Source organism: Xiphias gladius, chromosome 22 (assembly GCF_016859285.1).
Source record: "Xiphias gladius isolate SHS-SW01 ecotype Sanya breed wild chromosome 22, ASM1685928v1, whole genome shotgun sequence".
In the NCBI taxonomy this organism is placed as follows: domain Eukaryota; kingdom Metazoa; phylum Chordata; class Actinopteri; order Istiophoriformes; family Xiphiidae; genus Xiphias; species Xiphias gladius.
Window position 1 is genome coordinate 20,868,611 of NC_053421.1, and position 27,071 is coordinate 20,895,681.

Consider the following 27,071-nt stretch of genomic DNA (forward strand, 5'->3'; position numbering starts at 1 on the left):
GGTGGGTGGTTGGTGGTAAGAGTACACAGGAACCAGGGGTGGCATCCTGCATCCCGAGTTTTATTCAGTTAAGGTTAAAAACATTTGGTTGGGGAAAGATTGTTGTTTTGGTTTAATATGTCAAAGTCAAGATGTCCCATCTTGTGCTTTAAATCAGCATTGACCTTTTATTAACCACAACAGAGGCGAGATTTTAGGGATGGCAATATCATTTTGTTGGTCACTTAGTCTAAAACTTTGCGCAAGACTGAAATATCTCAACAACTATAGATGTGTTTATGTCCAATTCAGGATGTATTGAAATAACTATTGTGATCCCTTAACTTTTCATTTAATGGAATAATCACGCTAAAATTTGAATTTGTCCAGTACTTTGGTTTATAACTTTAATACCTGTAAAACTAATGACATTCCAATCAGCCTCAGCTGTACTTTGTGTTTAGTGCTAAATAATGTTAGCATGCTAACCCTCTACATTAAGATGATGACCATGGTAAACATTGTACCTGCTACACATCAGCATGTTAGCATTGTCACTGTGAGCATATTAGTGTGCTGGCGTTAGGATTAGTTTGATTAGTATAAAAGTTTCCTCATTAAGTGAATTAAAAATGTACCTAATTTAAAGTGACAGTTCCTACAAAACATATTTACTAATGCAAAGTAGTTGTGTATAAAGTTTTTTAGGACACAGGGTTGAATCATCCATCTATGAACTTATCTATCTATTTATCTGTGTTTGTCTCTGGGATATAATGGACCATCCGAATTCTATAGCAGCTCACAGCCACCCATATTCTACTTAAAGCTCTGAAGGATTTAGGATTTAAGAGACAAAGGCCTCGAACATTTGACTCTGTGAAGCAGCAGCCTTGACTCTGAGCCAGAGATGCAAGTGTTTCTGGGATGGCTTGACACAAGTCAACATGTGATGTACCATTAATGCAACATCACGCCTTTGATCCTACAGAGGCGTGCTCAATCCACACAAAGTAGGAGGCAGAGACAGGGAGAAAAAGAGAAAGGAAAAAAAGAATGGGAAAAAAAGCCACCCCTCCGTCACCTCCTTCATCAGCCGTTGTTTTTTTTTTCTGCTGATGACTCAATGAATCTCCAAGTAAAGCAGCCGTTTTCCTCAGTTGCATCATAGATACGGCAAAGATGAGAAAGAAATAAAACACCAGGGGGAAGGTGAGAGAAGGCAAAGAAAGCCATTGGATCCTCACCACCCCACAACCCCCCGCTGTTGTTTAACTCACCTTCTCTCTTTCTCTTACATCTCCACCCTCAGGCGCTAAAAGTGTGTTGAATTGCTCTCTAGTCTAGTGTTTGTGTGTTCATTCATTCTAAATTAGGAAACGCAATGGTGTCACTCCATTCTACTGCAGATAGAACGTGTTGTGATGGCAGTGTTACATGATTTGGATTTATTCCACTAATGCAATTATGCATACTGGTAATCAAGTGTTATTTATGGGGTTTTCATTTAAAAACATGATTCCATCATTTAATGAAATACATTTATATTATAATATATTTATGCTTGAGCCACATTTGTACACATAAATGCAGTTCAAAAGTCTCATATATTCAAGCGGCTTCTATGTTTTTTTTTTTTTTTTTTAAAAGGTCACTTAGAGCAGTATTTGGGTTTTTCCCATGGGATGACATTTTATTGAATCTTTTTAGTGCCTTTTTAATGCAATGTTATTCACTCCCATTCATATCCCAACGGCAGAGAAAATAGCTCAGGAAACATCAGTCTGCACAGATAATCCATCACTAAACAAGAGGCCATCAATCATGCTTTGCAGAGCTGTATAAAATATGAGGTTTTTAACTTTTACAATTTGAAAGAAATACATCTTACTGTTTCATATTGATGTAGGCATTCATGCAATTGTTAAAAAAAAACTGCAACCATTTACAAAGCCTGCATCTCCTAGGTTTTCCTTTTCATTCTGCCTTTGATGCTGCATTTCTGTATTTTCCCTTGTGTTCCGGCACTGCTGCAGTTTAAGGGTTTACCAAGAAGTGTGATTGTGAAGGTGGAAGTGAGGTTTAGCTTCCAACAGTTGGCCTGCTCTCAGCCTATAAGACTGTGAAACTGCCTGACAACGCAACTCCCCATCCAAACATAGGTGCACACCACAGACGTGCATGCATAAACACATACAGGCGCACACTAGTGTACCTCCATGCTTGACAGGAACAGGAAATAGCTTTTCTCCATTTGGAGAGCCACAAACAAGAGGTGCTGCGGGCCCATTTCAGATAGCAGCCCTCTTAAAGAGCCCTTCTCTCTATGAATATGGAGATGAGGATTTCGTGGGGTGGGAAAAGAAGAGAGAGGGGTAAAATTGAGGGAGGGAGGGACCAGAGAGCGGAAAAAGTCAGAGCAAGATAGAGAGTCTGTGTCTCTTAGGTGCTTTTCCTGCTTGCCCTGTGGCCCTTGGCTGGATTTACACACTGGATTTAGAAGGGTGTATTTGTGTGTGTTTGTGTGTGTGTGGTGCAAATAAGAGGGTCTATGTAGACACAGACCCTGAGGCGACAGGTTAGAGAGTAATCACAAGCAGACATGCCCATAGTCATGGGACACAAACACACAAAAACGCTCGCACACCTTCATCAGCTCTCCACTCCTCATCTGTTTTCTCTTTCACACAACTCCTCATATCCTCTCCACTCCACTAAACACATCTGCAACAACACACTCCCATACAGAGCACATGCAGCTCTGCATCAGCTGAGTGCACGGTGCCACACTTCCCCAACTGCCTCCTTCTCATCCCTCCGTTCATCTTTCCCTTCATTCACTGCCCAGCCAGCATCCGTTGCACCTAAGCCTATACGGTTTTCCTTCCTGCCTGTGTTCATTTATATGCAGCTCTCCAGCAAAACAAACAGCCGTCCGTGTACAGCAGATAGCATCTCAGTATCACCATCCACCAGCCACTACACACCACATGAATTATGGATTGGTGCGAGTTTGAGGAGGGGATCAGGCAGGAACGACAAATGGCAATCCCTCGGGGCCAGTCAGATGATTGACAACAGCGAATGTACAAGCTCATTTTCATCATTATCAGTGTTGGCTCTCTGGCAATGATAAAAACACTTCCAGTGCCACTGTCAACATGTTACAGAAAAACCTTCATATCTGGGGGATGACCTATGACCTCTGAAAATGAGATGAAATCACGTGCGGATTCTTTGAATTACATTGCTGTCGTCATCACAAGTGCCCACAGCACTGTCCCTGTCATTGCCATAACTAATCATTATTGCGGCCATACTGAGGCTTTAAGTAGGCTTTACCTGTAGTTCATCATGCCAACATCATGATTTTAATTGTAATTTTCACCATTATGGTAATTATTTTATGCATCATGGGAAATGTTGACAAATGAAGAGATTCATCTGCTGTTGGAAGACATTAACACCCACTCCTATCCTGTTGCCATTTCTTTTCGAACATTTTCAAAACATTTTTTTTCTTTGCTGTTTGATAATATTAACGCATATTATATATCATATTATTTATTATTTTTTTTATATTGAATTAAATAGTTTTGGTTTTAAACAAAGAGGTAATTTGAAGATGGCCCCTGAGACTCTGGCAAATTGTGCTATTTTTCCCTATTTTCTGACATTTTACACTCTAAATAATTACATGAGAAAATAATCCACAGATTTATCGATAGTCAATATAAATGTGAGTTGTAGTCCTATATAAAAATCACCTCTGTTTATACAATAATAATTCATTTTGGTTGGAGAAAAATGTTCCCCCTGCATAGAGGCTGTGGAAGGAGTCCTCTAATCTCTTGTTTCCGTCCTCAATTTTGTGCGAGAGCATGCTGACTTCTCAGAAACAGAATTATGTGGAAAAGCTGAAAACATATTTTAAATTTAGCTTACAGTAATTACCAGAGCGGGCAGCACAGTATTCTCTCAAACAGTCCGTAAACATACGGTTCAGATGATTATGGAACTCTAAAAAGGTGTTGGTGTGAGTGTATGTGATACCCCCGTTTAATATCTCCCGACTAATGCATGCAGGGCTAGGCTTCAGCCCTCCCGTGACCCTGCACAGGATAAGCATGTATAGAAATTGGATCGATGGATAATTAGTAGAACTGACAGCACTAGCAGCCATGGCACTGTCATCACATTTATCTTCATCTCCATTACTGTAATCATAATCCCAGCCATCATAATCATAATCGTCATCAAACCGGTATCTTCATCACCATCACCATCCACCCAGGAGGATGGTATCTTACATTATCACCCTCAACATCATCATCACTGCAGCAGCCACCTGCAGCCTCATCATCCTCCTCCTCAGTGGTTTAACAGACCTTGTCAGGCCTCATTTCTTAACAGGGGCACCATATAATGAGAGCCATAACCATTATTGTCCAAAGGTCTCCTGTTATAAACCTTTACTTTACCAAATGGCTTTCCCTTGCCCTGGTCCTCTCACCATCTCTATTTCCCAGTCCCCTGCTCTAATTACATACTGTTTGTTTGGCCTCCTGGCTGCCCCCTAATGCAGAGGAGAGGTGTCATTAAAAAGATTTATAGATGTAATCCCCCTCCCTCCCTCCACTCTATCTCTTTTTCCCCCCTCTCTCTGTCTCACTCAAATTTCCCGCCCCGTGGCACCCCCCAAACATAACACACCCTAATATCACCAGCGGGATTAAAATCCGTTTCAATTAATCCCTTTTGCTCGCTGCTTCTCTCTTTTGATGCTTTCTCTCTTACTGCGCTTTCCACCGCGGTAACTACTCCAGCATTGCCCCTTATAACTCCGAACTATTTAGGTTAAAACTCTTTTTGTAAGCTGACATTCTGTCTCCTTCATTCTTCCTTTCCTTTTTCCTCACCCTTGCCCCGTCTCTCTTTCTCTCCCTTTCAGACACATACACATCATGCCCCTTTGTAATTATGTTAGCGTTAGAATTTGTAATCATTTTGGATGCCTGACTCAAATGTTATCTCTTTTCATTTACTCTACTTCAAATATGAACAAAGGAAGTGAGGCAGATGGCTTTCACTTCATTTGAACTTTTACTTTACCTAATTTGACCTCCTGGAGCAAGCACAATAACAAAAACACAAGCCCACCCTTTAAATTTAAGTAAAAAACGTATACAAGAAGCAGATAAAAACAGCAGGATTAAAATCAGATTCAATTAATCCCTTATTCCCACTGCCTCCTACTTAGCGATGCTCCCTTTCTTGCACACTTTCCACATCACTAACTTGCTCATTTTATTCCACATCCCCTATCTTCTCAGGTTAAAATGGGTTTTTTCAATGTGTGTGTGGGCAGGTAAATAATTTTTTATTCAGCTCTCTGACTCCATGTTATCTCTTTTACCTGATTTTCCCACACCCCCACTCTCTGCTTTTAATTAACACTCTTCATTTCACAGCTCTCTCTCTGCTAATCTCTCCATCGGAGGCCTAGAGCACTAGAGGCTGAGCTTTCACTCCCACCGCGGGCTCTTTGTACTCTTTCAAAACAGAAAGGGCAACAAACACAAGTCTAAGCATGCATCGACAGATAATACCCCCACACTCACACACACACACACACACACACATCTCTTGAAACACATTAATACACTCAAATGAAAAAGCAAAAGTAAAGATGCACAGGCAAAAATATCTCTCACCTGAAATGTAGACTTTTTCTCCCTTTGTGCTCTGTGTACCAGATGCATATTGCTGACGTATTAACAGTTTTGGGTGATAAGTGACACATTTCAACTTCAAATGAAATGGGTGATTTCTACATGGGGAAGGTAAATCCCTGCAGACTGAGATACATACTGATTGGCCTCTACTTACCATAAAAAAGGAGGTGGCAATCGTATGCGTACCTCTTTGTGTGTGAGTGTGTCTGTATGTCAGTAAACGTGCATCCAGAATCCACTGGCATTTGCCTGAACAAAAATATGTGTGCATAGACAGAATGCATATGTCACTGTTTTACGGGGGTGTTGATTCAACCGTATGGCCATTTTGCAGGCTGTAGTTTGTGGTGCTGTTGAGCCATATTGCATTATAATGAAAGGTGTTTCTGTAATTTAACCTATCCTCACTGACATAAATGGGAAGGAAAAAAATAATAGAAACACCTGTCAGTACGACGCAACACAATTCAACAGCACGACAGACTGCAGATTCCAAAATGAATATGCAGCTGAATAAACACCTCTGTGCAACAGTCGAAAATTATGGCAGTGTAAGACAGAATCACAGGAGTACCCCTTTAAACACTTAATCGCTTAACAAAATAATTGTAGATTCATTTTTTATCCACTAACTCCTCAATGTATCAACTAATAGTTTGAGCGTTAGCCTCCGTACATGCCTTACACCACACTTACAAAAGACTTACACAAGTGTGCTGAGCTGAGGGTGAAATAGCTCTGTGGCAAAGAGAAAGATAACATCAAAGAGGGAATTTGGGGTTTGGGTGACATTTTATTTGGAGCCTTAATCTTTGCAGCACATCATGTTGTCAGTCTCAACAGATTCTCAATACAGCTCCACATAATATTAATAGATGATTGCATTAACATCCCATTTTCTACGTGATCATTTTATTCTGGCGGGAGTAGATAGGTTAACATATAGTGTGTTCACCCACATTGTGCTGTAATGTGGGAATAATATGCATGACATTATATAGTACTATGAGATACACATATTCCATGAATAGGCTGTTATGGCTCACTACATATCAGTGTGTAATGGATGTATGTAATTACAAAAACGACTACTGTGGAATTGTCAGGGGATGTTGCCGGTACCAGATTAAGGACAAAACAAGTCTGGTTTATGTCCAAATAAACCGGGATTTGTTGACATCTATTATTGGATAATTGTGCGAACAGGCATGACACGTATGCCCTTGCACAAAATTTCACAGTGACTTGAAATGAATTTGACAGAACAACGCGTACACAGGGGTTAATCAGTCTGGGAGTTTGTATATTAGCTTTGAATTATTTGGCCCCTGGAGCTTCAATACCACAATTGTCTACACCTGTATACACCCGAAAGCTAGATTTTAATCAATGCTTAAAGCACTTTGCACTGCATCTGCGGAAAAGACTATGTGCAAATGCACAGCCTGAGCTCACATTTAGGGAACTAAGGGGGGGGGGGCTCTCTGGCGTGTTTGAGCAATTCTGCTATTAAGTCTGAGGTTAGACTTTTCTTCATGACAGGCACGTAGACCTAATATCAGATGTTTCTGTTGTTGGTGTTTTATGAGAGCATATTTCCCATTTGGAAATCACTCAATGCATTGTATGCTGGAAAGAGAAAACACTAAAATTACTATATTTTTTCATTAAACTAAAGCTCACGAACAGGTAAGCATCATCTTCCATCACTTAATTCTAATAATAGTTTGTGAGCTTTTATTGTTGCAGTGGTTTGTATATGATGTATATTCTCTTGGCTATGAAGTTTGGTGCAGTATAGAGTTTGTGCTGTTTCAGTTACTGAACTGCTTTCCAATCAAATGCCACTGATCTTTCTGAGCCAGAATGTAATAAAAATGTCTGCTGGTAATATAGTCTTTTATGAATCATTAATTGTGGCTAATGGAAGCCAATGATGATGTCAACATTTGGCATCTTTTCTGAAAAAAAACAGCAAACAAAAAGTGTACTTTTAATTTTCTTCCAGGGGTAATGCGTTTTTCCCCCCATGCACACATGCCTTGCATACAGTACTGTATATTACATTCATATATAGCGGCAGTCTTGAAGATTTTCATTTAAATAAATGTCTGTCCCTATCACCGAATGAGGTAACACAATGGTGATTGAGCCTATGGTCAACTGATGAAAGTATTCCAATTTATATATTTGCCGCATTAGCAACTGGGTTTCTGTAGCGACATTCCTGGAATCAATACTGTATTAACTTGCTGTTAATGCAAACTGAACATTTCCAACTGCTACAGCTTCGCATTGAAAGCATTTAACTTGCAAAACACAAGTTGACTTTTATTATGAAGTAGTCACGGGAAATGCAATGTGTTTGTCAGTGAGCTTAGAATTTACCTGCTATTTTTTAATCAAAAATGCGTCTACAAAACAAGGGTTATTTTGGACAGTGGATCAGTTTGAAATATTGCAGGGAGTAATGGAACAAGACAGAGCAGCCACAGTGAACTGTTAGATGAAGAGCTGCAGGCGACAGGCTGCACACCTCCAACTTCCCAGCCAGGTAACCAGCTCCTTTCACTGTGCCCTGGCTCATGTCGTGTGCAGCATGAAATCAGATCATGGTTGCTCAAAGAATGATGGAAAAAGGCCAATTATTGCAAAAATTCTTCATTGCAACAACAAAACCCCCAGAATTCTGTGACCTGAAGTATTAAACCGCATTAAACCACGGGTGTTGACAAAACAACCTAAAATCGTCGAGATTGCCACTTCAAGAATATGCGCACATAGGTCAAAAATATGAAAAAAAATGAATAGGACAATAAAAAAAAAAATTAAAAAAATATATATATGTATATATATATTTTTTTTAATTGTCCTATTCATTTTTCTCAGAAAGATTATAAATATAACGTTTTTGACAAGGGTCTCTTGAATTATCGACCAATACATCACCAATAGCAGTATATTTGCAATAAGATAACTGCAGATGTGTTGTGTTGGCCATTTTATCGGTCTTACTCTAGAATATATGTGTTCCTGGTAATGGAAATACAGTAAAAATAAAAATAAAAATACACACATTTCTGAGGATGCTCACACTCTGCAGATGCGTTACCAAAGCCCAAGTTTCTGGATGTGGACCGTAGGTGTAGGATTGTGACGTGAACTCATTACTTAATCAACTGTGCTTAGCATTACTTAACAAATACTGTATATCCAAAATCTTGGAATTCCTCATTGTTTTATCAGTAGAGGAGAAAGTAAAAGCAGAGGAGGACAAAAAGGAAAGAAAAGTTGGGGAGTAATAACCCAAGCTGAACAAACACCATGCAGATGAGGTTCTGTTACTGCTTTGCTCTATCCATCTCTGTCACCCACCCTTGCGATGTCTTTATTACAATGAATCACATTACACCGCTGTGCTGTTTACACAGAGGAGACACATCACATAATTGAACGAGTGTCACACTCTGATCCAGACAGTTGTTAAATGTAAATCTGGCATCGCCAAAGTAGCTCCGAACCCATGTTGCATTCATACTAGTCTATGAATAGCTCTATATTTGCGCTGCAGGCTGGGTGCAGCAGTAAAGCACACTTGATTTCCTAGAACTCTCCTCAGCTATAATAGCGTAAAAATAATGTTCTTTCACAGAGCTCTGATTTGATGTTGAGGAGAGAGCGGCGGTGCACAGAAAATCAGAAGAGGAGAGAAAGGGAAGAAGAGACATAAATAAAGACCCAGAACAGAGAGAGATAAATGAGGATAAAAGTGTAACAAACGACAAACAAGTCAGAGTGAGTGTGGGAATGTAAGGGTGAGCAGGCTTGAAGGTTTTGGCCAAGTTCTTTGCTTTTTCTGACGTCTTCATGTTTCACTCCTATTGTTTTCAGTTCCTTATAAAAGGTGTCTTTTCAGACTTTGGTTTGTTCTAGCAGTTGCACATCAGCATTCAGTTTGCTGGCTGCTGTGTGTGCCTGCTTTCTAGCCAGTTAAGTCAACCTCAATAAAGGGCAGCAATAACTAATAATGTCCAAGCTGCACCAAGCTTGTCCCTATGCCCTGTCCCCTTCTCTCCTTGTTTAATTTCCCTTTAAGCGAGCTTATTGATTCCAGCCTCTCCATTCGGTAACTCTTTTTATTAATAACACAAAGCAATAACAAGAGTGTCACAACCCCGAGTGTCGCACGAGCAATTAATAAGATTAATCTAAAGCTGGCCGATGTGTGTTTGCGATGCTCTTTACAGTATGGGTCGCTCCCTGACTGAATGCCTGACCTCATCACACCCCTGCCACTTTTTTTTCCTCCCCTCTCCTCTAGGTTTTCCCCCCATAACTCTCTGCCAACTTAAACTTCGGAAAGAAGGTGCAGAGTGAGAGACAGAAAGTGAGGAGCAGAGGTTTGGGCCGAGTACAAAAGAATGGGATTTGATACCTTGACTGAGCAAAAGTGATGGAGAAAAAAGGGAGGCCAAGAGGAACAAGAGGAAAAAGACACAAAGGGAGAGAAGAGCAGGGAAGGAGAAATGGAGGTGGAACTGCCAAAGGGAAAGCCTTGGTGGTAAATTCAGAGGCAGACAAGATGGAGAGAGAGGGAGACAGGGGAGGAGGCAAAAAGAAATACGGATCCGCTGATGGGAACAGAAATGAATAAAAGATGGAGGGAGACAGATAGGATTGAAAGGTAACTGAGGTGAGTGAGAGAGCTGCTGGAACTATTAGATTCTCAGTAGGCAGTCACTCCCTCTCTCTACCTCTGCTGTAGTTATCAAACCTAGCTTCATGCAATGCTGTTAATGTAAGTACTAAACTGTCACAGTATGACGTGTGTGTGAGTTCAAGTGCTCATCTGCAACTGTGTGCTTTGCATGCATCTACCATATATATATATGCACAGGACTTCATCTGTTGGCTTGAATCTCTATGTGTACTTGGGAATATGCAGACTATTAAGTAAACTTAAAGTAAACTGTGTGTGTGTCTGTGTGTGTGTGTGTGTGTGTGTGTCTATGAGGCAAGAAACTGCAGGTAGATCACTATGCCTGCAAGATTTAAATATTTACAGAGGGTATGTATTTCCTTTGACACTTGGGTAAGAAAACATCACCTGTGCCACGCAGGCAGGCTACCTGTTACAACTGTGATGGAGCAGAATTTTGACATCTGTCTAGCTCTTTACTTTTTGGCTAGTCTGCCAAGTGCAACCCAGTAACTCTCGGTTTGTGAACACGCCCAAGGCTGCCGAATATCACAGTCACTAACGCACTTCTGTCCTACCTCAGTGATATCTGCAACCAGGGACTGGTACCTAAAAGGATATTTTCAGTTTATGACAACTTATATTCATAGCTTTGGCCACCATTTCTATTGGTTATGATTCTACTCAACAAAGTAGGAGGCAAAAAACAAGAGCTGTCAAAAGGTCAGACACATTGTAAAAAAGACAACAGTTTAGTCAGATAATCTAAACCATTTTATGTAAAGGTAAAACCTAAAGCAAGAGTACAACTACGGTAAGTACAGTAAGTTAAAATTGCTGCAGGAAGATGGGCTGTTAACTGTGATGGATGTTTACAATAAACAGTTGGTAATAATTTTAGCCTAACCTGTCTTCCAATTAAACTTGGCTAACTTGAGTTTTGGTTTACAACCTGTACGATCGTGTGACTGCTCTTGATTTTTGCCCCATTGGACTTTTTAGTGGTTCTATGTTCCCAGATCTCATCAAGTATCTTGATAAGCACAGCGTCTTCATAACCAGTAGAAATAATGGACAAGACCACTGAAGTAAGATCCAAGATGTATCCTTTAATCAGAAAAAGTGTCATCCATGTTTAGGTCAAAAGCACAATCCATCCAAGATCAGATTAAACGTGTGTTTGGAAGCACAACATCAGCAGGCTCATGAATATGTACTTGTTTGTAGACTTCACTTGTTTAATGGCATTTGTAAAGGTGGCAAGCAGTCACATGTGCATAGTGCCCAGAATATACTCAGACTCTACTACATTAATAATGGCAGTAACAGCAGTTATATCAGGTGAGTGTTTGTTATATCACCTTCACACATAACCCCCCCCCCCACACACACACACACACAAAGGGAAAAGCACAACCGATGCATCCTGGGCAAATGATGCATTATTTTGTGTGATTGTGCTGTTGGTCCTCAGTGTGGGTGGGCGAACAAATCATGTAGCTATGCTACAGTTCTGGGGACAGTCAAGTGTGTGTGTGTGTGTGTGTGTGTGTGTGTGTACGGACTGTAACTGTCTACGTGTGTATGCTAAGGGCTGAAATGAACATGGGCTTTTATCATCTCCTACCCTCCCTCCATCCATCCCACCTCTCTTTCCTCTCAGTGGCAGGTCCCTGTAAGTCAGTTACAGCCACATAATGTTTTGGGAGGGTCGGGTGGCAGCATTTTGCACCTCCACCTCACTCCTTCCCCCCATATACACCACCTCTGGCCATTCTGGGCACTTCACAACTCGATGAGCGAAGCAGCAACCACTACCTACCTGGTTCTGTGATTGACTGCAGTGCTGCTGAGCGAGCCTCACTGTATCTGTGCCATGTTTATTGCTTCTTTCACCTTCGCCGTAATTGAGTCCCTTCCCCATGGAAAATATTCACCGTCAGACGGGCGGATGTGTGTGTGGAAGGAGTCAGGGGTATGTGTATGTGTGGGGGCTGGGAATTGACTGACAGGCTACATAACTCAATTCAGCAGTTCCGAGGGAACCTGATGGCTGTTTTCTTGTGTGTTTGTGTGTCTGTGTCTGTTTATGTGTATGTGTGTGCAAATATGTGTATGGCTATCTGACAGACAGTGTCATCTCTATATATTTGAAAGTATATATGTGGGCTCCTATATACTGTGGCTCTGTGGAATTTTACAGACAAGAAACTGGCATATCTCTAAAAGGAAGGTGGGTTTAGGTGCGTGTATTGAATTTGAAAAAAGTACCCAAACTATTTAAAAATATATCTCTATGCACACATGTTTGCTTATGTACGATTTACCAGGCTCAGCCAGTCAGAAGTGTGTTTGGCATGACAAAAATGCCAGGACAATGATGCATGTGTATGTGCCTGCATGTGTGAGCAGAATACTACTCAGGCTCTTTCAAACACACATACACAGCAGCACACACAACTGTAAAACGGCAAATATGCCAAGAACAGGTGAGTGATGATATATAATGGTTAAGTGAGATAAAGTGCCTCAGAGGTTAAGGAAGAGAGGAGGAAAAAGTAGAGGAGGAAAGAAAAGAGTGATGAAGTGTGAATGTGTGTTTGTGTGTTATGGCCCGATCAAGAAAGATTGGTAGGAAGTAGACAAGGAAGTTGAATATGAAGGAGTTAAACTCTGCTTTTCTGCAAATAAAAAGGAACACAAAATATGCACAGGCTTCAGGAGAAATAAAGGGAGTCAGGGGGAAGAGAGAGGAGGGTGCTGGAAGGGGGAGAGAAGATATAGGGTCAGTTAAATCAGTCACGGGAGCAAGAGAAGGTGGGTGGGAGATGAATGAAGATGGTTGGGGGACTGCACAGTCTCTGAAGTGTACGTATGGTGAAAATAAGCCTCCACCTCCAGAATATTGCAGTGCAGAATATAAGTAAAATGCACAGTTCAGCAAGCCCAGAGCAAGAGAGATGGAAGAGAACATGAATCTGGAGGTAGGGTAAAAAGAAAAAAAAAAGTCAATTGACTATAAAAAGAAAACAGAAAGTAAGTACTCAAACAAAAAAGGAAGGAAGTAGAAGTGTAACTTGTTTTGAGAAACAGCAACGGCAGCAGGGAGAAAACAAAAATAATATTGGAAATAAATCAATGTGGCATGTGTAAATGGAAGGAGAGAGTGAGGAAAATGAAGAGTCAGACAGGGAAGAAAACATTTTGTCTATGCAAATGAGAAGTGGAAAGCAGAAGCACAGGAATTCAAGCTGGCCACCTGGGCCCTGTCATTTTGTCCTCCCTCTCTCCTTTTCTCTTCCTCTCCCTCCCTCTCACTGTCTACCTCTCCATACCTGGCCCTGGCGTCCCTGTAGCCACAGGCTACATTGTAAGAGAGATACACAGGAGGAGGAGGCATGACTGGGGTGCAAGCAGCAGGGAGGCAGGAGAGACTGTTAGCCATGTTAGCCAAAAGGTCCAACAGCAAGTGATCCTGGCAATGAAAAGCCCCCCTCCCCTTCACCCAAATCTCTCTTTTCGGCTATTACTGATTCTCCCTCTCATTGCAAACTCTCAGTAACAGTAGGAGAAGATGCATGTGGACACCTGCACCTGGAGCACATAAGTGGGGGTGTGCATGGGCATGGCCATTGGCATTTAAGTAACAACAAGGTTAGAAGAAGAAAAGGCAAGCACACAAGGAGGGATTAAAATAAAAAATAGCTTGAGTGATCATGGAGAGTACAAACAAAAAGACACTGAGTCACTGCTAAGGCCCTTGAAAAGGTTCACACTGTGGGAGAATTGAGAGTGAGGGATCAGAGAAGAGGGACAGGTTGAGTGAAAGAAAGACAGATGGGGGGGCAGTACAGCAATTAAGAGTGAAAACAATGTCTTTTTTGAGAACAAAAAGGCAGAAAAACGTTGCTACATGGACAAAAACAGTTAAAACACTGTCTTTGTGCATTTGTGAGTCTCTTTGTGTGCTCGGAACAGACTAACCAGGTGTGTCCCTCTATTTGTCTAAAATATCCTGAGGAAGCTCATAAAAAGGAGACCAGAGAGAGAACATGGCATTTAAAAAGCACAGAGCATCAGGACACATGACGCTGCAGTAAATAAGTTTGGAAACTCCAAAAGGTCTCTGAGTCTCCTGAGCGCAGTGTAATGTTTGTACTCATGCATATGCAAATTTGTATATGTGAGTCTATGCGCATAAGCTAACCTGCCAACCTGCCTGTCTGCCTTGCATAGATTTGTGCACACTTCTCTAACACGACCAGTTATTTATACATCAGTCATCATTTGGGATCAACCTGCTTCTTAATTACCAATGGTTTATGTTTGCTTTTAATTTTCCCCCTAAGCTGATAAATAGCTTTCCTCACACCACAGTTATACGCATCAGTTATAATTGCATACACACGTATTGCTGCCACGAAAGTAGATTTGACCCCCTAATTTATTGCATTCATAAGTTTCACATATGAAATAATGTTGAGAAAGTCAGCATAATTAAGTGTAATCTTGGTTGCACAATGTCATTTCAGTATTTTTGATACGCACAACACATAAACAAACAGTTTTGTCTGGTAAGGAAGAAGCGAGCCTTTTTCTAAAGAGATGGCAATTTTTTTCCGTGTTGAAATTGGTCTGTCTATAGTAATCAAAACTTTAAAAAAATCTTTGATCTAAGTCGGTGAAACTTGCAGGTATCCAGGGTCACATTTATCTAAGGAGCTGTCCAAAATGTCGAATGACACTTTTTTCTGCATTTGGAAACATTATCTAACCAACAGTGACACATTAACAAGATATAGACTACTTCCCTGTTATATCAGTTGATCCAGTTCTGAAGTTGAGAAATGAACTTGGCTCAAACCTACTTCATTCAGATTGTTGAGCCTTCAGAGTTTTTGGCAGCCTGAACTTCCTGCCTCACTAAGCGTGCGTCAAAGAGATTTTGCCTCTTAGCGACCTGACATTACCACAGATTCTTGCTGTTTAAGTTTACACTAATGTTGTGTAAGACAACGTGATGCCTAACACTTGTGATCATGATGTTCAAGATGGTGTCATATTTTACACTGAACAAAGAGGATACATTTTATTTCCTAACATAAATCAGGATGGATCAGATAGACAGCAAACTGGATCCTTGGTGACGAAAGCAGCAGTAAGAATTGCTCTGATAAAAGGGAGGACAGATGGCAGCCATCTTGGCCCTTGGGAAGAGAAAAAAATTATCAAGAATAAAAGCGCATTCCCCCATGGCTTTCTCTTATTAGTTTCTCTTGCAATAAAGTATGTTACTGTACATGCATCAAGAGGCGACAGTGTCATGCTGTGCGTAACTTGCAGCTCTCCAGACTGGATCTATATTGCAGACACAAAAAACACTTGTCGTTCATGGCTACGTGGTCCATAAAAGCTAAAAATGACTTTGGTACCGACCACAGAACCCCACTGGCCTCTGCAAGCTGCTTCACAGCTCAATTCACCAGTATGGCCCAGTGGGTGGCAGTTGCTATGAACCACCATTTCTCTGCAACAACACTGCCCAAGGCCTGTGTCAAACTCATTCACTATCACAGACTGTATGGCTTTTCCCCTCCTCTGCTGCAATGGCGAGGAAGGAAAGAGCCGGCCCTCCTGTTATCCATGATAACATTATTCACCCAACAGATGGACACAGAGATATGAACGCGTCTGTGTACGTGAGTAAAAGAACCGCTTCAATCTGCTAGTGCACTTAATGGGAGGTGAGGGGTGGGGGGTGTACCTGTTAACATCCATAAGGTGAATCAGCAGGCATGCACTTAAATGCCCCTTCAGCCGCTCAGGAGAGAATGAATCCTGGGAGAGAATCAGTCAGAACTTTCCTCAAGGTCGTTGGTGCTTGGCCAGTTTTTAAGTGGCCTTGCCAACTGTAACAGTCTCTGCAGAAACAATCAAAGCACCAATCCAATTTGGCCTGGCTTCTTTTCTTTTCCCTTAACTTCAATGCAGACGGCTGCATAGCTTCACTTTTGTTTGCCCTGCTGAAAGCAGAGCATGAATTGATGACCTTATGAATCTCAAAAGAGCCCAGCAAATCATTGCGGTAAATCTCGCCCCAGCACATTAAGCATGACCGCAGGCTTTTTCCCCACAATTTTTTTTCCATTTTCTTTCTTCTTCCTTTGTCCATTTCTCTCTCACTCATTCCTACCTACTGGTCTTTGAGAGCAGCCAACTTTTCAAGGATTGTTTTCATGTGTTGCTTATTAATTGCCTCTAATTAATGGTTGTTTACAGTTGCTAATGAAGTGGATAAAAGCTTACTACTCCTGATGTTGAGGCTCTTGTCTTAGGCCATAGAAAGAGATAAAGAGGGGAACTGACAAATAGAGACAAGATACCGGGAGAGTGTAGGGGTGTGTAAGGGAAGTATAGTGGAAGCTGCAGTTGATTTTTTTTCTTCAGTACTTGTGTCAACAATCACTTGGCGCCTGTCCAGAATGGAGCTGGGCAATCTGAGTTTGATCTATTGGCAGCTGCTGTTACCACTTGTCTTTAGCTGAGCGATAGCATTTTGTTTTTAAGGTGCATACAGTGTTTGGTTTTCTGTACGTTCGCAAAGATGTATAATCATCATTCGGCTGTAGTACCTGGATCTCTTTCAGCAGAAAGGAGCCCATGAACATCAGGGGAACAACTACAGCGGATTTATATCAAACTTTTCTTGTGTCATCCGTGGAACTTTTGGACATTCTGTTCAAGGGTACCCTCAACTTTGCTCGCTCAGTGAAATTGCGGAGGAGAGGGAAACACGCTAGTGTGCTTGTTCGTCACCGCCTGTGCGGAACCCACACACCAGGAATATTTCTGTCCAGCGTGCATTCATTGTGCAACAAACTGGATGAACTTCAGCTATCAGTGAGGAAAAACTGAGACTTTTCTTCATTTTCCGTTTTGCGCTTCACAGACACTTGGCTGGGTGGAGTGACACTGGACTCTGCACTTAGGCTGGCAGGCTTCCAACTCTTCAGAACGGATGGCGACAAAGGACATTCAGGCAAATCAAAAGGTGGAGGAATATGTTTTTATGCCAACAGTGGCTGTTGTAATGATGTGACAGTGATCTTGAGGACATCAAAGCAGTGGAACAATGAAGCTATAAAGGATCTTCAGGTTTGCTTGGACGGTACCGACTGGGATGTTTTCAGGACTGCTACCGACAGTCTGGATGGGTTCACAGATGCTGTGACATCCTACATCAGCTTCTGTGAGGACTGCTGTATACCATCATGCACCAGGGCGAGTTATAGCAAAGACAAACTCTGGTTCACAGCTAAGCTCGGTCAGCTAAGGTTGCAAAAGGGAGAAACATTTGGGAATGGATACTGTTAAGACCTGGCATTAACATGCGTCTTAGGCGATCGGATCACAAGTAAACAGCTTTAAGTACAGTTCTGAATGCACCCAAGATGCATTGAGGACGCATTTGAGATCTGATTAGTCAGACCACCTTATGATTGTGGCCACCAGGGGCTTTTAACACCTCACTTGAGACATGCCATTGGCCATCATGCTTCAAATCCTCCACCATCATCCCCGTCCCCCGAAAAAACAAGAATCACAGAACTTATTGACTACAGACCCTTCGCCCTGACCTCTGTGGTAATGAAGTCATTGGAGCACCTTGCGCTGTCCCACCTCAAAGCCATCACCAACCCACTCCTGGACCCCCCCTCAGTTTGCCTACAGAGCCAATAGGTCTGTAGACAATTCTGTCAACATGGATCTCCACTTCTTCTTCCAGCACCTTGACTCCGCAGGAACCTATGCCAGGATCAGCTCATCATCACTGCTCTGCTTCAGGACAAGCTCTCCCAGCTGAGTGTGCCTGACTCCACCTGCAGGTGGATCACTGACTTCCTAACTGACAGGAAGCAGCACGTGAAGCTGGGGAAACATGTATCCTACTCAAAGACCATCAGTACTGGTTCCCCCTAAGGCTGCATCTTTTCTCCTTTGCTCTTCTCGCTGTACACCAACAGCTTCACCTCTAGTCATTAGTCTGTCAAGCTCCTGAAATTCGCAGACACCACATCCCTCACTGGACTTATCTCTGGTGAGGATGAGTCCACCTACAGGTGTGAGATTGACCATCGGGTGAGGAGTACTTCTGCCTCCTGGGCACCATCATCACACAGGACCTCAAGTGATAATTGAACATCAGCTTCCTCACCAAGACAATCCAGCAGAGGATGTTTTTCCTGTGGCAGGTGAAGAAATTCAACCTCCCAAAAATAATGATGGTGCAATTTTTTACTGCTATCATTGAGTCCAGGCTCACCTCTGCCATCACCATCTTGTATGCTGCTGCCACTGCCAAGGACAAGGGTGGACTACAGTGTATCATTTGCTCAGCCAAGAAGGGGAATTGCTGCAATCTGCCATCCCTCCAGGACCTGTACGCCTCCTGGAGCATATCGCACCTGACATTGGTCAAGGGGTACACTCACGACAGGTCGCCTGACACTTAAACCGGGATGGGACCAAGAACTCAGAACCTTCTTGCTGTGAGGCGACAGTGCTAACCACTGCACCACCGTGCATAATGTTAACTGCTTTTTATACTGTTGGGTAGTTTAATCTACAGCAATGCATCATATTCTTTAAAATATATTTGTAGTGTCGCTGTAGTTTAACAGCCTGTTTTCATCTTTGTGACAATGCAGTTTCCAGCTAATCCAAAAGGGTTTTTGAATAGTTTATTTTGTTTAGTTTAAGCAGTAGAAGTTTATCAGAAACATTAAAAATAAGCAAATATGGAGATACATAGTTTTCATCGGACAAGAAAGGTATGGAAAATTGTCATCTGCAAAGTAACTAGTAACTAAAACTGTCAGACAAATGCAGTGGAATAAAAAGTAAAATATTTCCCTCTGAGATGTAGTGGAGCAGAAGTATAAAGTTTCATAAAATGGAAATACTCTAGTAAAGTCCAAGTAACTTAAATTTGTACTTAAGAATAGTACTTGAGCAAGTCTACTTAGTTACATTCCACCAGCGCTCATGTGAGAGATATTTTGAGAGATTTCTAAGATAGTAAACTCAACTGAGACAACTTCAGCATTGTAGTGTCCGCCTTCTAAAAATCTCCATCTGATTTCCCAATAGATTGTGCATTGCTTTAACTTGCAATTTTCAGCATCCAACAATTTCATGAAAGCAAACCTATTAATGGCAACGATATGAAGAGGGATTCTAAATGGCAGACAGATTAAGAGCCCTGTGCATGTGTGGGTGTTTAATTCTCCCGGCCGAAATACCTCGTAGCTTTGCTGAAAGAGGGAGGACTAGCCATGAGCTGCTGGGAAAAAATTTCAATACTTGTTTGCTTGTGTCTTTACGTGCATGCGTGCGTGCGTGTGCGTGTGTGTGTGAGAGAGAGAGAGAGTGAGAGTGTGTGTGAATACTGTGACCTCATCGATCATGACACCTTGTCTCTCTGGAGTGGTCACCTACACAGCGCTTGCCCTCTCTCCCTCTTTATCTCTATGTATCACCATCCATCTCTCTGTCTCCCCTCGTCCACCTCCTCCTCCTCCTCACCCCATCATCTCCTCACACCAGCACCCTGTACTTTTCTGCTTTGGTCCCACCTTCTTAATCTCACCCTTCCCTCCTTCCTCAATTTTTTTTGGCCCTCTAAATCTGTCATTTGGTTCAGCAGGGGTTGCTGTCTCTCCCTCTCTTCCTTGTCTTTTTTAGTTACACCCCTACATTTTAGAGCTGAAATCCTACAATCATTCACTCATTTGTTGGACTCCTCTCTGCCTGACTTTCTTCTCCGCTGCACTCCTTCCTGCTTCACTGGTCTGTGACGCATGCCCCTGGCGCTTTCCCTCGCCTCCTCGCTCTCTTCCTTCGCTCTTTTATACACTGTGCAGCCAGCCATCTCTCCTCATCTCTCTTTCACTCTCCCTTTCTGACCCCATCAGCCCCTTGGCGCCCTGGCTAAGCCTGGTCACTCTTCATCAGCTAGCCTCCCCTGGACACACAGACCTCCCAAGGGTAAAGGGAAATGGGCTCTTGTTGGCAACCTCCATGGCCAGACTTGACAGTTTCACCTAGGTTTAAGTCCCTTACTGATCCCATTTACCCCCGGATGAGCACCTCATTACCAGCCATCCTCCACTCCTCTTGTCTCTACATCAACATCATCATCTACATCGTCTTCCAGATGAGATGTGTATTAGCCTCCGAGCCGGCAGAGTACACAGTTTCCAGCTCTTCAATTTTAGGCACTTGCCCTTTTCAGCTCAATCAGCCTCTCTCATCCAACCACGGCTAGCGAGGGCTCGGTCGCAGTGCCTGAGTAGGGATAATCACCTTGGTTACTGGCATTACTGGAGGCCGCTGTCTGGCCACATTTAGCACAGCGCCCTGCAGGAGCTGTGGAGACAGGTGTCACAGCATTGAGGGAGGGTGTTAAACAAGCCCAAGGCCAAGCAGGAGGTATAAACGTTTACTCTTAGTCATGGAAACTGTGTCACCAATAGCGAGGAATGCTCACCCCATGGTGTTAGTGTTTTAATGTTTTCTCAGGCTCAGGATCCCATCTTTCTCCCTCCATCTCTGTTCCCCCGACCGCAATTCACCATTGACTGGCTCTAAACATCAGTACACCTTGTACCCCAGTGGAAAGAACACATAGCAACTGCCTTTGTGTGTAGTGCCAGAACCAGTGTGGAGGGAATCGCTGTTTACTGATTTCACACTCCCATGGCAAAGACAAATATATAGTGAGAAGGTTCAGTGGCTGGAGAAAAGCTGCTGGCTCAGGGGACATCAGGTCACAGTACGGAAAGCTGCACCCAAGGGGGGGCGTTTCCCCCGTTCTACTGAGCCAATCAGATGGAGTTAGAGAGCGCTGGATTGATTGGCAGTCGTTGGATGCCAGCAAATGGAGGAGACGTCCTTGGCATGCTACTCAGCATTAAAAAACTTCAGCGGCAAAGTTGGTGAAACGCCAGTTGTTCTCAGAGAGAGACACGTAAGGACGACATACATCACCATTATGATAATCACAAGCGGCACTGTCTGGGGAATAGTAATGGGAAGGTGATGAGGTGGCAGTCATAAAGAGTGTTTCTACATTAGCGCTAGCCTGATTAGATTGACAGAAAGTTTCACTAACGGACAATTAAACAAATGGTCAAATGAGATATAAGGCTTCAATTACCAATTGGTGTGTCTCTTTCAATCATTGTGCATCATATATTCTGTTTATATGTGAACCTCTCCATGAGGGCAATACATATTCCAAAACAAAGTGCTCGAAACAGGATGTGAAAAAGGGACATGTGATGGCCTTGTCATATGTTGTATCCTTGCAGCGCTAGCAAAATGACTTGTCTTATTTCCCTTTATTTCTATTTAAGACAGTGTAAAAATAAAATCCTCTCTGGAACTGGTCTACAGTCCTGGAGGGGGTTATTAAGATGCAATCATTGTATGACACAACAGCAGTTCAAAACAAGGAGTTATGGATTGCAATGAAAACTGGGGGGCAGATTACGAGATACTGTAATTACTGTAAAATACATCACCTGCACTGAACGGTGAGCCTAGGAACTTCTTCTGCTTCTGAGTGATGGACCTATAAAAGCCCAAGGGAGAATAAACCAGCCCACACTAAGCTCAGTAACTCTCTTAGTCGTGACTTGCCCAAGAAGCAACACAGTCCAATTTGTTTATGGAGCTTATGCCGAGGCAGTTGCTCAGCTGCGATAGTGGGCCACCCTTGTCAGGAACCTTTAGGACGGCATCAGTTGATCAAACAGGCAGCATTTTTTTTTTTTTTTAAAAAAGGCTCATTTCAGCTTCTCTTGTGTTGACGGGCATGCCAGTAATGTCTGCCAAATTCAGGTTGTCCAATTACTTAGACATATACAAAAGACAGGGAATCACAGAAAAAAAAGAATGTAACACTATAATCTGATTGCCTGCTGGGTTCAAATTTACACCATGAGCCAGTAGATGGCAGGGCAGAGAGCAGGGAAAGAAGGTCTCGCTCTTTTTAATTAAATTGTAGACAAGTTTATTTTATTTTGGGGTGAATTACCCTCCAAGGTTTGGATCAAAGGATAAACCTTGGCTTACGATGAAGACTTTTTCAGCGCATTAGAGAACAAAGAAAGACACTAAAATAGCAAACCCAGCGCAATGTGGAAGAAAGTAAAAACTGTGGCATGATGCAAACTGCGTCTGACAAGCATCAAAAACTGCAATTGGGCTCAGACAAACTCTTGCATAAGCAGTCCTATTCCCATGTTCAAAAGAAACTATGTACTATGTAAACTGCCTATAGGCTAAATGTATGTAAATGCGTACACGTGTGTTTCTACACCTATGCGTTTGCTCATGCATGTCCATATTTTTTTAGTTTTCGGTATATACAGCATTTTCCTGTATGTTTTTGTTTACACGCCAGGCCTCCCTTCTGTGACTCAGTGGCACTGATTTATGCATGGATTCTGAGTGTATCTGTGTGTGTGTGTGTGTGCGTTTGCACACATATCCTGACTATAATTGGTATTCAAATCTCCATCCACAAGTGCGTCCAACTGCTGCTGTTTTTCAACCGCCAGAGCCCCAGCCAAGGTCCAAACAGCATGATGGGGAACAAGCTCAAACGGATGGCTCTCATTGCACACATTCAAATAAACAAATGGAGTTGATTAAATGCACACAGCGATAAGGAAGGTGGTAATGGAGGCATGTGACAAGAATGGGGAGGAGGTGGAGGAATGGAAGTAATGGAGGGATGTGAGGTAGTGATTAAGGTTGGCCACGTGGCAGAGGTGGAGTTAACAGCATTTGTTACTGTACGTGGAGTGTAAGCTTGGCCCACAGTTGCTGTGGATCAGCCACCCCCACAAAGCCATGCACTCAGCTCACATACACGCAGCACTGCCTCTGTGTGTGAGTGTATGTGTGTGTATGTGTGTGTATGTGTGCACGTGGGTCCCTCAGGCCTGCCGGTCAGACACACTGTGAAGTCTTTCTGCCTTTCTTCTCCCACTCTTCCTTTCTCCCTCAGTCTTTTCTGCATCTCTTGCTCTCTCCATCTTTCTATTCCTCTGTCTTGCCTTCATTCTACAAAGGAGGGCCAAGTCTCCCAGTCTTGCCTTCGTCAAAGCTCCCTCTCAATCTGTCTGTCTGCTCATCCATTTATCACCCAATCAATCAGTCCATCTCTATCCTAGCATAATAACCCCCCCCTCCAAACACACACACACACACTTTTTCTCTCCCTTTTGCTTTCTTCTTTATTTTTCTTTTTGGAGGAAAAATAACCAAAACATGATTGATTTTTTTTTTTTTAACACATGCAAGTCATATGTGCATATGTGCTAGGTGTTCAGAAACAGACCATCATTACACTTCCTCCTCTCCCTCCTTCCTCCATCCACTCCCTGCCTCTAACCCCCCCCCCCCCTCTCTCTCTCTCTCCCAGCCCCTGTCAGTTGCTAGATTAATGACAGTGATCAGTGAGCAGCCCCCAGCAGAGGTTGCCTGCAGCTCAGGCAAATACTGGCGCACACACACACACACACACACACACACACACACACACACACACACACACACACACACACACGCACATGCACACAGACCTAACGTACATTATCATGCAACACACGCATATTCATAAATAGGCAACATATACACATATACATACACGCACATCATTCCAGTTTGAATAACATACAAATGCCTACACACACATTCATATAAATTAATCCTACACTGTTCCTTGAGCAGATATACAGATACACACACACACACACACACACACACACACACACACAAGATAAGAAATCAATACACAGGCCATGGTATGGTTGGTATCAGTGCAGCCAGGAGGATGGTTAAGGAGCCAAGTAGTGCTCCCTATACATAGGAGACATCAAGACAACAGCACAGCACAGATCTGACCATGACAATGTCCAACCTAGCACTTAACCCTTTCACTGCCTCAGGACAACATAAAGAAAGCTCCACGGAGCACAGCAACCAAAGGGCACAAACCACTGAAGCGATATCTGTGTGCGCTTCCTCGTTACCATTACTGTTCAGTCAAAGTCACTGAGGCTTTGGGTGGAATTCAATAAGGTTTGTTATGACTCTGTATCTCGATCCACATACAAGCAGATGGCACAGAACACCATGAGGCTGAAGTTGCTCAGACTTATGACTGAGCCTAATCCACATCACTGTTTTTGCAGCAGATGCACTTGTTATAGGGTAGTGACCACGAAATATATTGTGCCTGCAAGGGGGCGATGCAGGACTATCCCAGGCTGAGATGCTCCAGCGGGGAAAGTGAAAGCAACAAAAAGGCACTGCCGGTGCCACTAGAAGGCTGTGTAATAGATTGTTAGATGTTATTGTGTCAGATAAGGTGAGGTCTCAAAGGTTCCCTCAGTCCCTCAAGCTACTGCAGAATATAAAAGCAGTAACAGACGCCGCTGCTGAGTCTGGTCGGTGATACATGTCTAGTCCACTGCGGGCATTTGTTAAGTGCTCTCGTGTGGCTGTCAGAATATTCCGTCGGAGCTCTGTACGCGCATGGCTGTGTGGACAGGCGGCATATGTCACGAGCTCCCGTCGTGCTACACACAATACATCCCAATCATGGTCTGTCCGGAAAAAAAATAAATAAATAAATAAAAAAAATAAAAATGCCATGACGAACGAGGGGTCAACAGAGCATTAGAGGATTTCATCAAATATCCCCGCGTGGTCAAAAAGTAACAGCGAGCCTGCGCCTTTCACTTTTGTTTTTATTTTGACGGGTTTTTAGGGTCTTTCCAGCCTTATCGCTTTCTTGCATTGTTCAACACAGTGACTCATACCCAAGTAGCCACACGGATGTTGACCAGACCTGCGCAAAAGGCTTTGATTCTAATTACCCAGCGGCGAATGCTAACAGTGGTCCGCAGGACGCGACTGTAAACATCTGAAATATCTGCACGTGTTTTTTTTTCTGTCGTCCCGCGGAGCGCTCTTCCTGCCTCCGTTTCCCCCTCCTGACAAGTCGACCCGGCGCATTTTCAAGCGTTATTCGGCTGCTTCTCAGAAGACTTCGGCAAAACTTGCACGGGGAAGCCGCCGCCGCCGCCGCCACCCCCCCCCAACACATCGCTTGAACGCGCTTCTCATTCACATCACACTCATTCATTCTCTCGTTCGAGCCTTACCAGTGCGCACCAAGCAGGCGACTGCGATGATGGTGAGCGGGACGCAGTAGTTCCACAGTGAAGCGAGAGCCATCGCCGCCGCTGATATTCCCCCTCCGATCGGTATTCCTCTTCCTTGGAGAAATCAGAGTGACATGAACCCGCAGGTTCACTCTCCGACGGCGCCCTCAGCGTCTGTGTGTGCGCGCGCGCGCGCGCGTGTCTGTGTGTGTGTGTGTGTGTGTATGTGCCGCGCGTGCGACTGTGCGTGAGCGAGTGTGCGTTTTATCAAGCGCTCAGTGCGTAACAGCAGGTCTTTACATAATAATGTTCCCTCTCGTACACACGTACGTATACACACACACACACACACACACTTTCTCTCCCTCTGAATGCCTGGATGTTGCGGCTTAGCCGGTTTCTCCTGGTTACTTTACATTGTAAATATATTTAAAATCTTGCCAATGAGGCGGGCCTGTGTGTCCCTCTGACCAATTGCAGAGGAAACGATCAGGTGGAGGGGTGTGCGGATGAGGAAGAGGGGCGGGCCTTAAAGAAATAGGCTGCACAAGAGGAGAACTGGGAAGGAAAGAAGGGCTGTATCTTCCAATTAATTTAACTCAATTCGCTCTAAACGTGATTGATAACCAACATTAATTTTCTGACGCAAATAACCAATTTAGCCTGTTTCAAATTCAGGTCCACGGACCGAAAAGGATCTGTGGCACAATGATTCAGATGAGGAAAATGAAACAGATGTTCATTGTTGGAAGAGACAATGATGTTGCAATCATTTATTGTATTCTGAAGTCAGCTGGAAAAAAAAATAATGCATATTAATCGGTGCCTGTGTTATGTGTGCTGATTCATCTGCATGTCAGGAAGCTAAGCAGGTGGACTCACCTTTTCGGCATTTAAAGGCTGACCTGATGGCAAATATGACTTATTTGATGTAAGATGTTTTCACTTTATGACTTTCAGATTCGGAAATCCGGTGTCAAATCATCTCATACGTGCAGCAGCCTCGAGGTGCTCCGAGGTTAGAGGACAGATTTGGCTTCAGAAGCTGCTCCTTCTCCAAAATGTGCACAGGACTCATCAAGGAGAGCCGGGAACAGGCCTGAGTGTATTCAGTTATATCACCGTCCACAATGACGGTAATGGCCCGTAACAAAAACTTGTGCTCCGGACGAGCCAGTTATTACGCTCATCTGTAGTCAGGGCCTATTAGGTCCTGCTAAAGGGGCTCTTTAACTTTACCCTCATGCTGTGGCCACAGTTTGCCCATAATTGTGTTTTCCAGTCAGAGAGCGCTGCTCCATTATGAAAATTGTTTCTCTTTCCACATCTCTTTTTTTTTCCTCCTTAATCTAGTGTAATACCATAGGCTTCTAGCCTCCGAGGCTTGAATGTATCTTTCTGAAACTGTATCTTTGG

At 43.0% G+C, this 27,071-nt stretch overlaps 1 protein-coding gene across 1 annotated transcript in view; it reads right to left on the reverse strand.

The window, feature by feature from the left end:
- cadm4 (cell adhesion molecule 4) overlaps nt 1-26,044 on the reverse strand; it is a 143,290-nt gene extending 117,246 nt beyond the window's left edge. Inside the window, exon 1 of the mRNA XM_040118898.1 lies at nt 25,656-26,044. Within this exon, the coding sequence (XP_039974832.1) occupies nt 25,656-25,728 (73 nt within the window). The 5' untranslated portion in view covers nt 25,729-26,044. The remainder of the gene's footprint in view (nt 1-25,655) is intronic.
- Nucleotides 26,045-27,071: the final 1,027 nt, after the last annotated feature.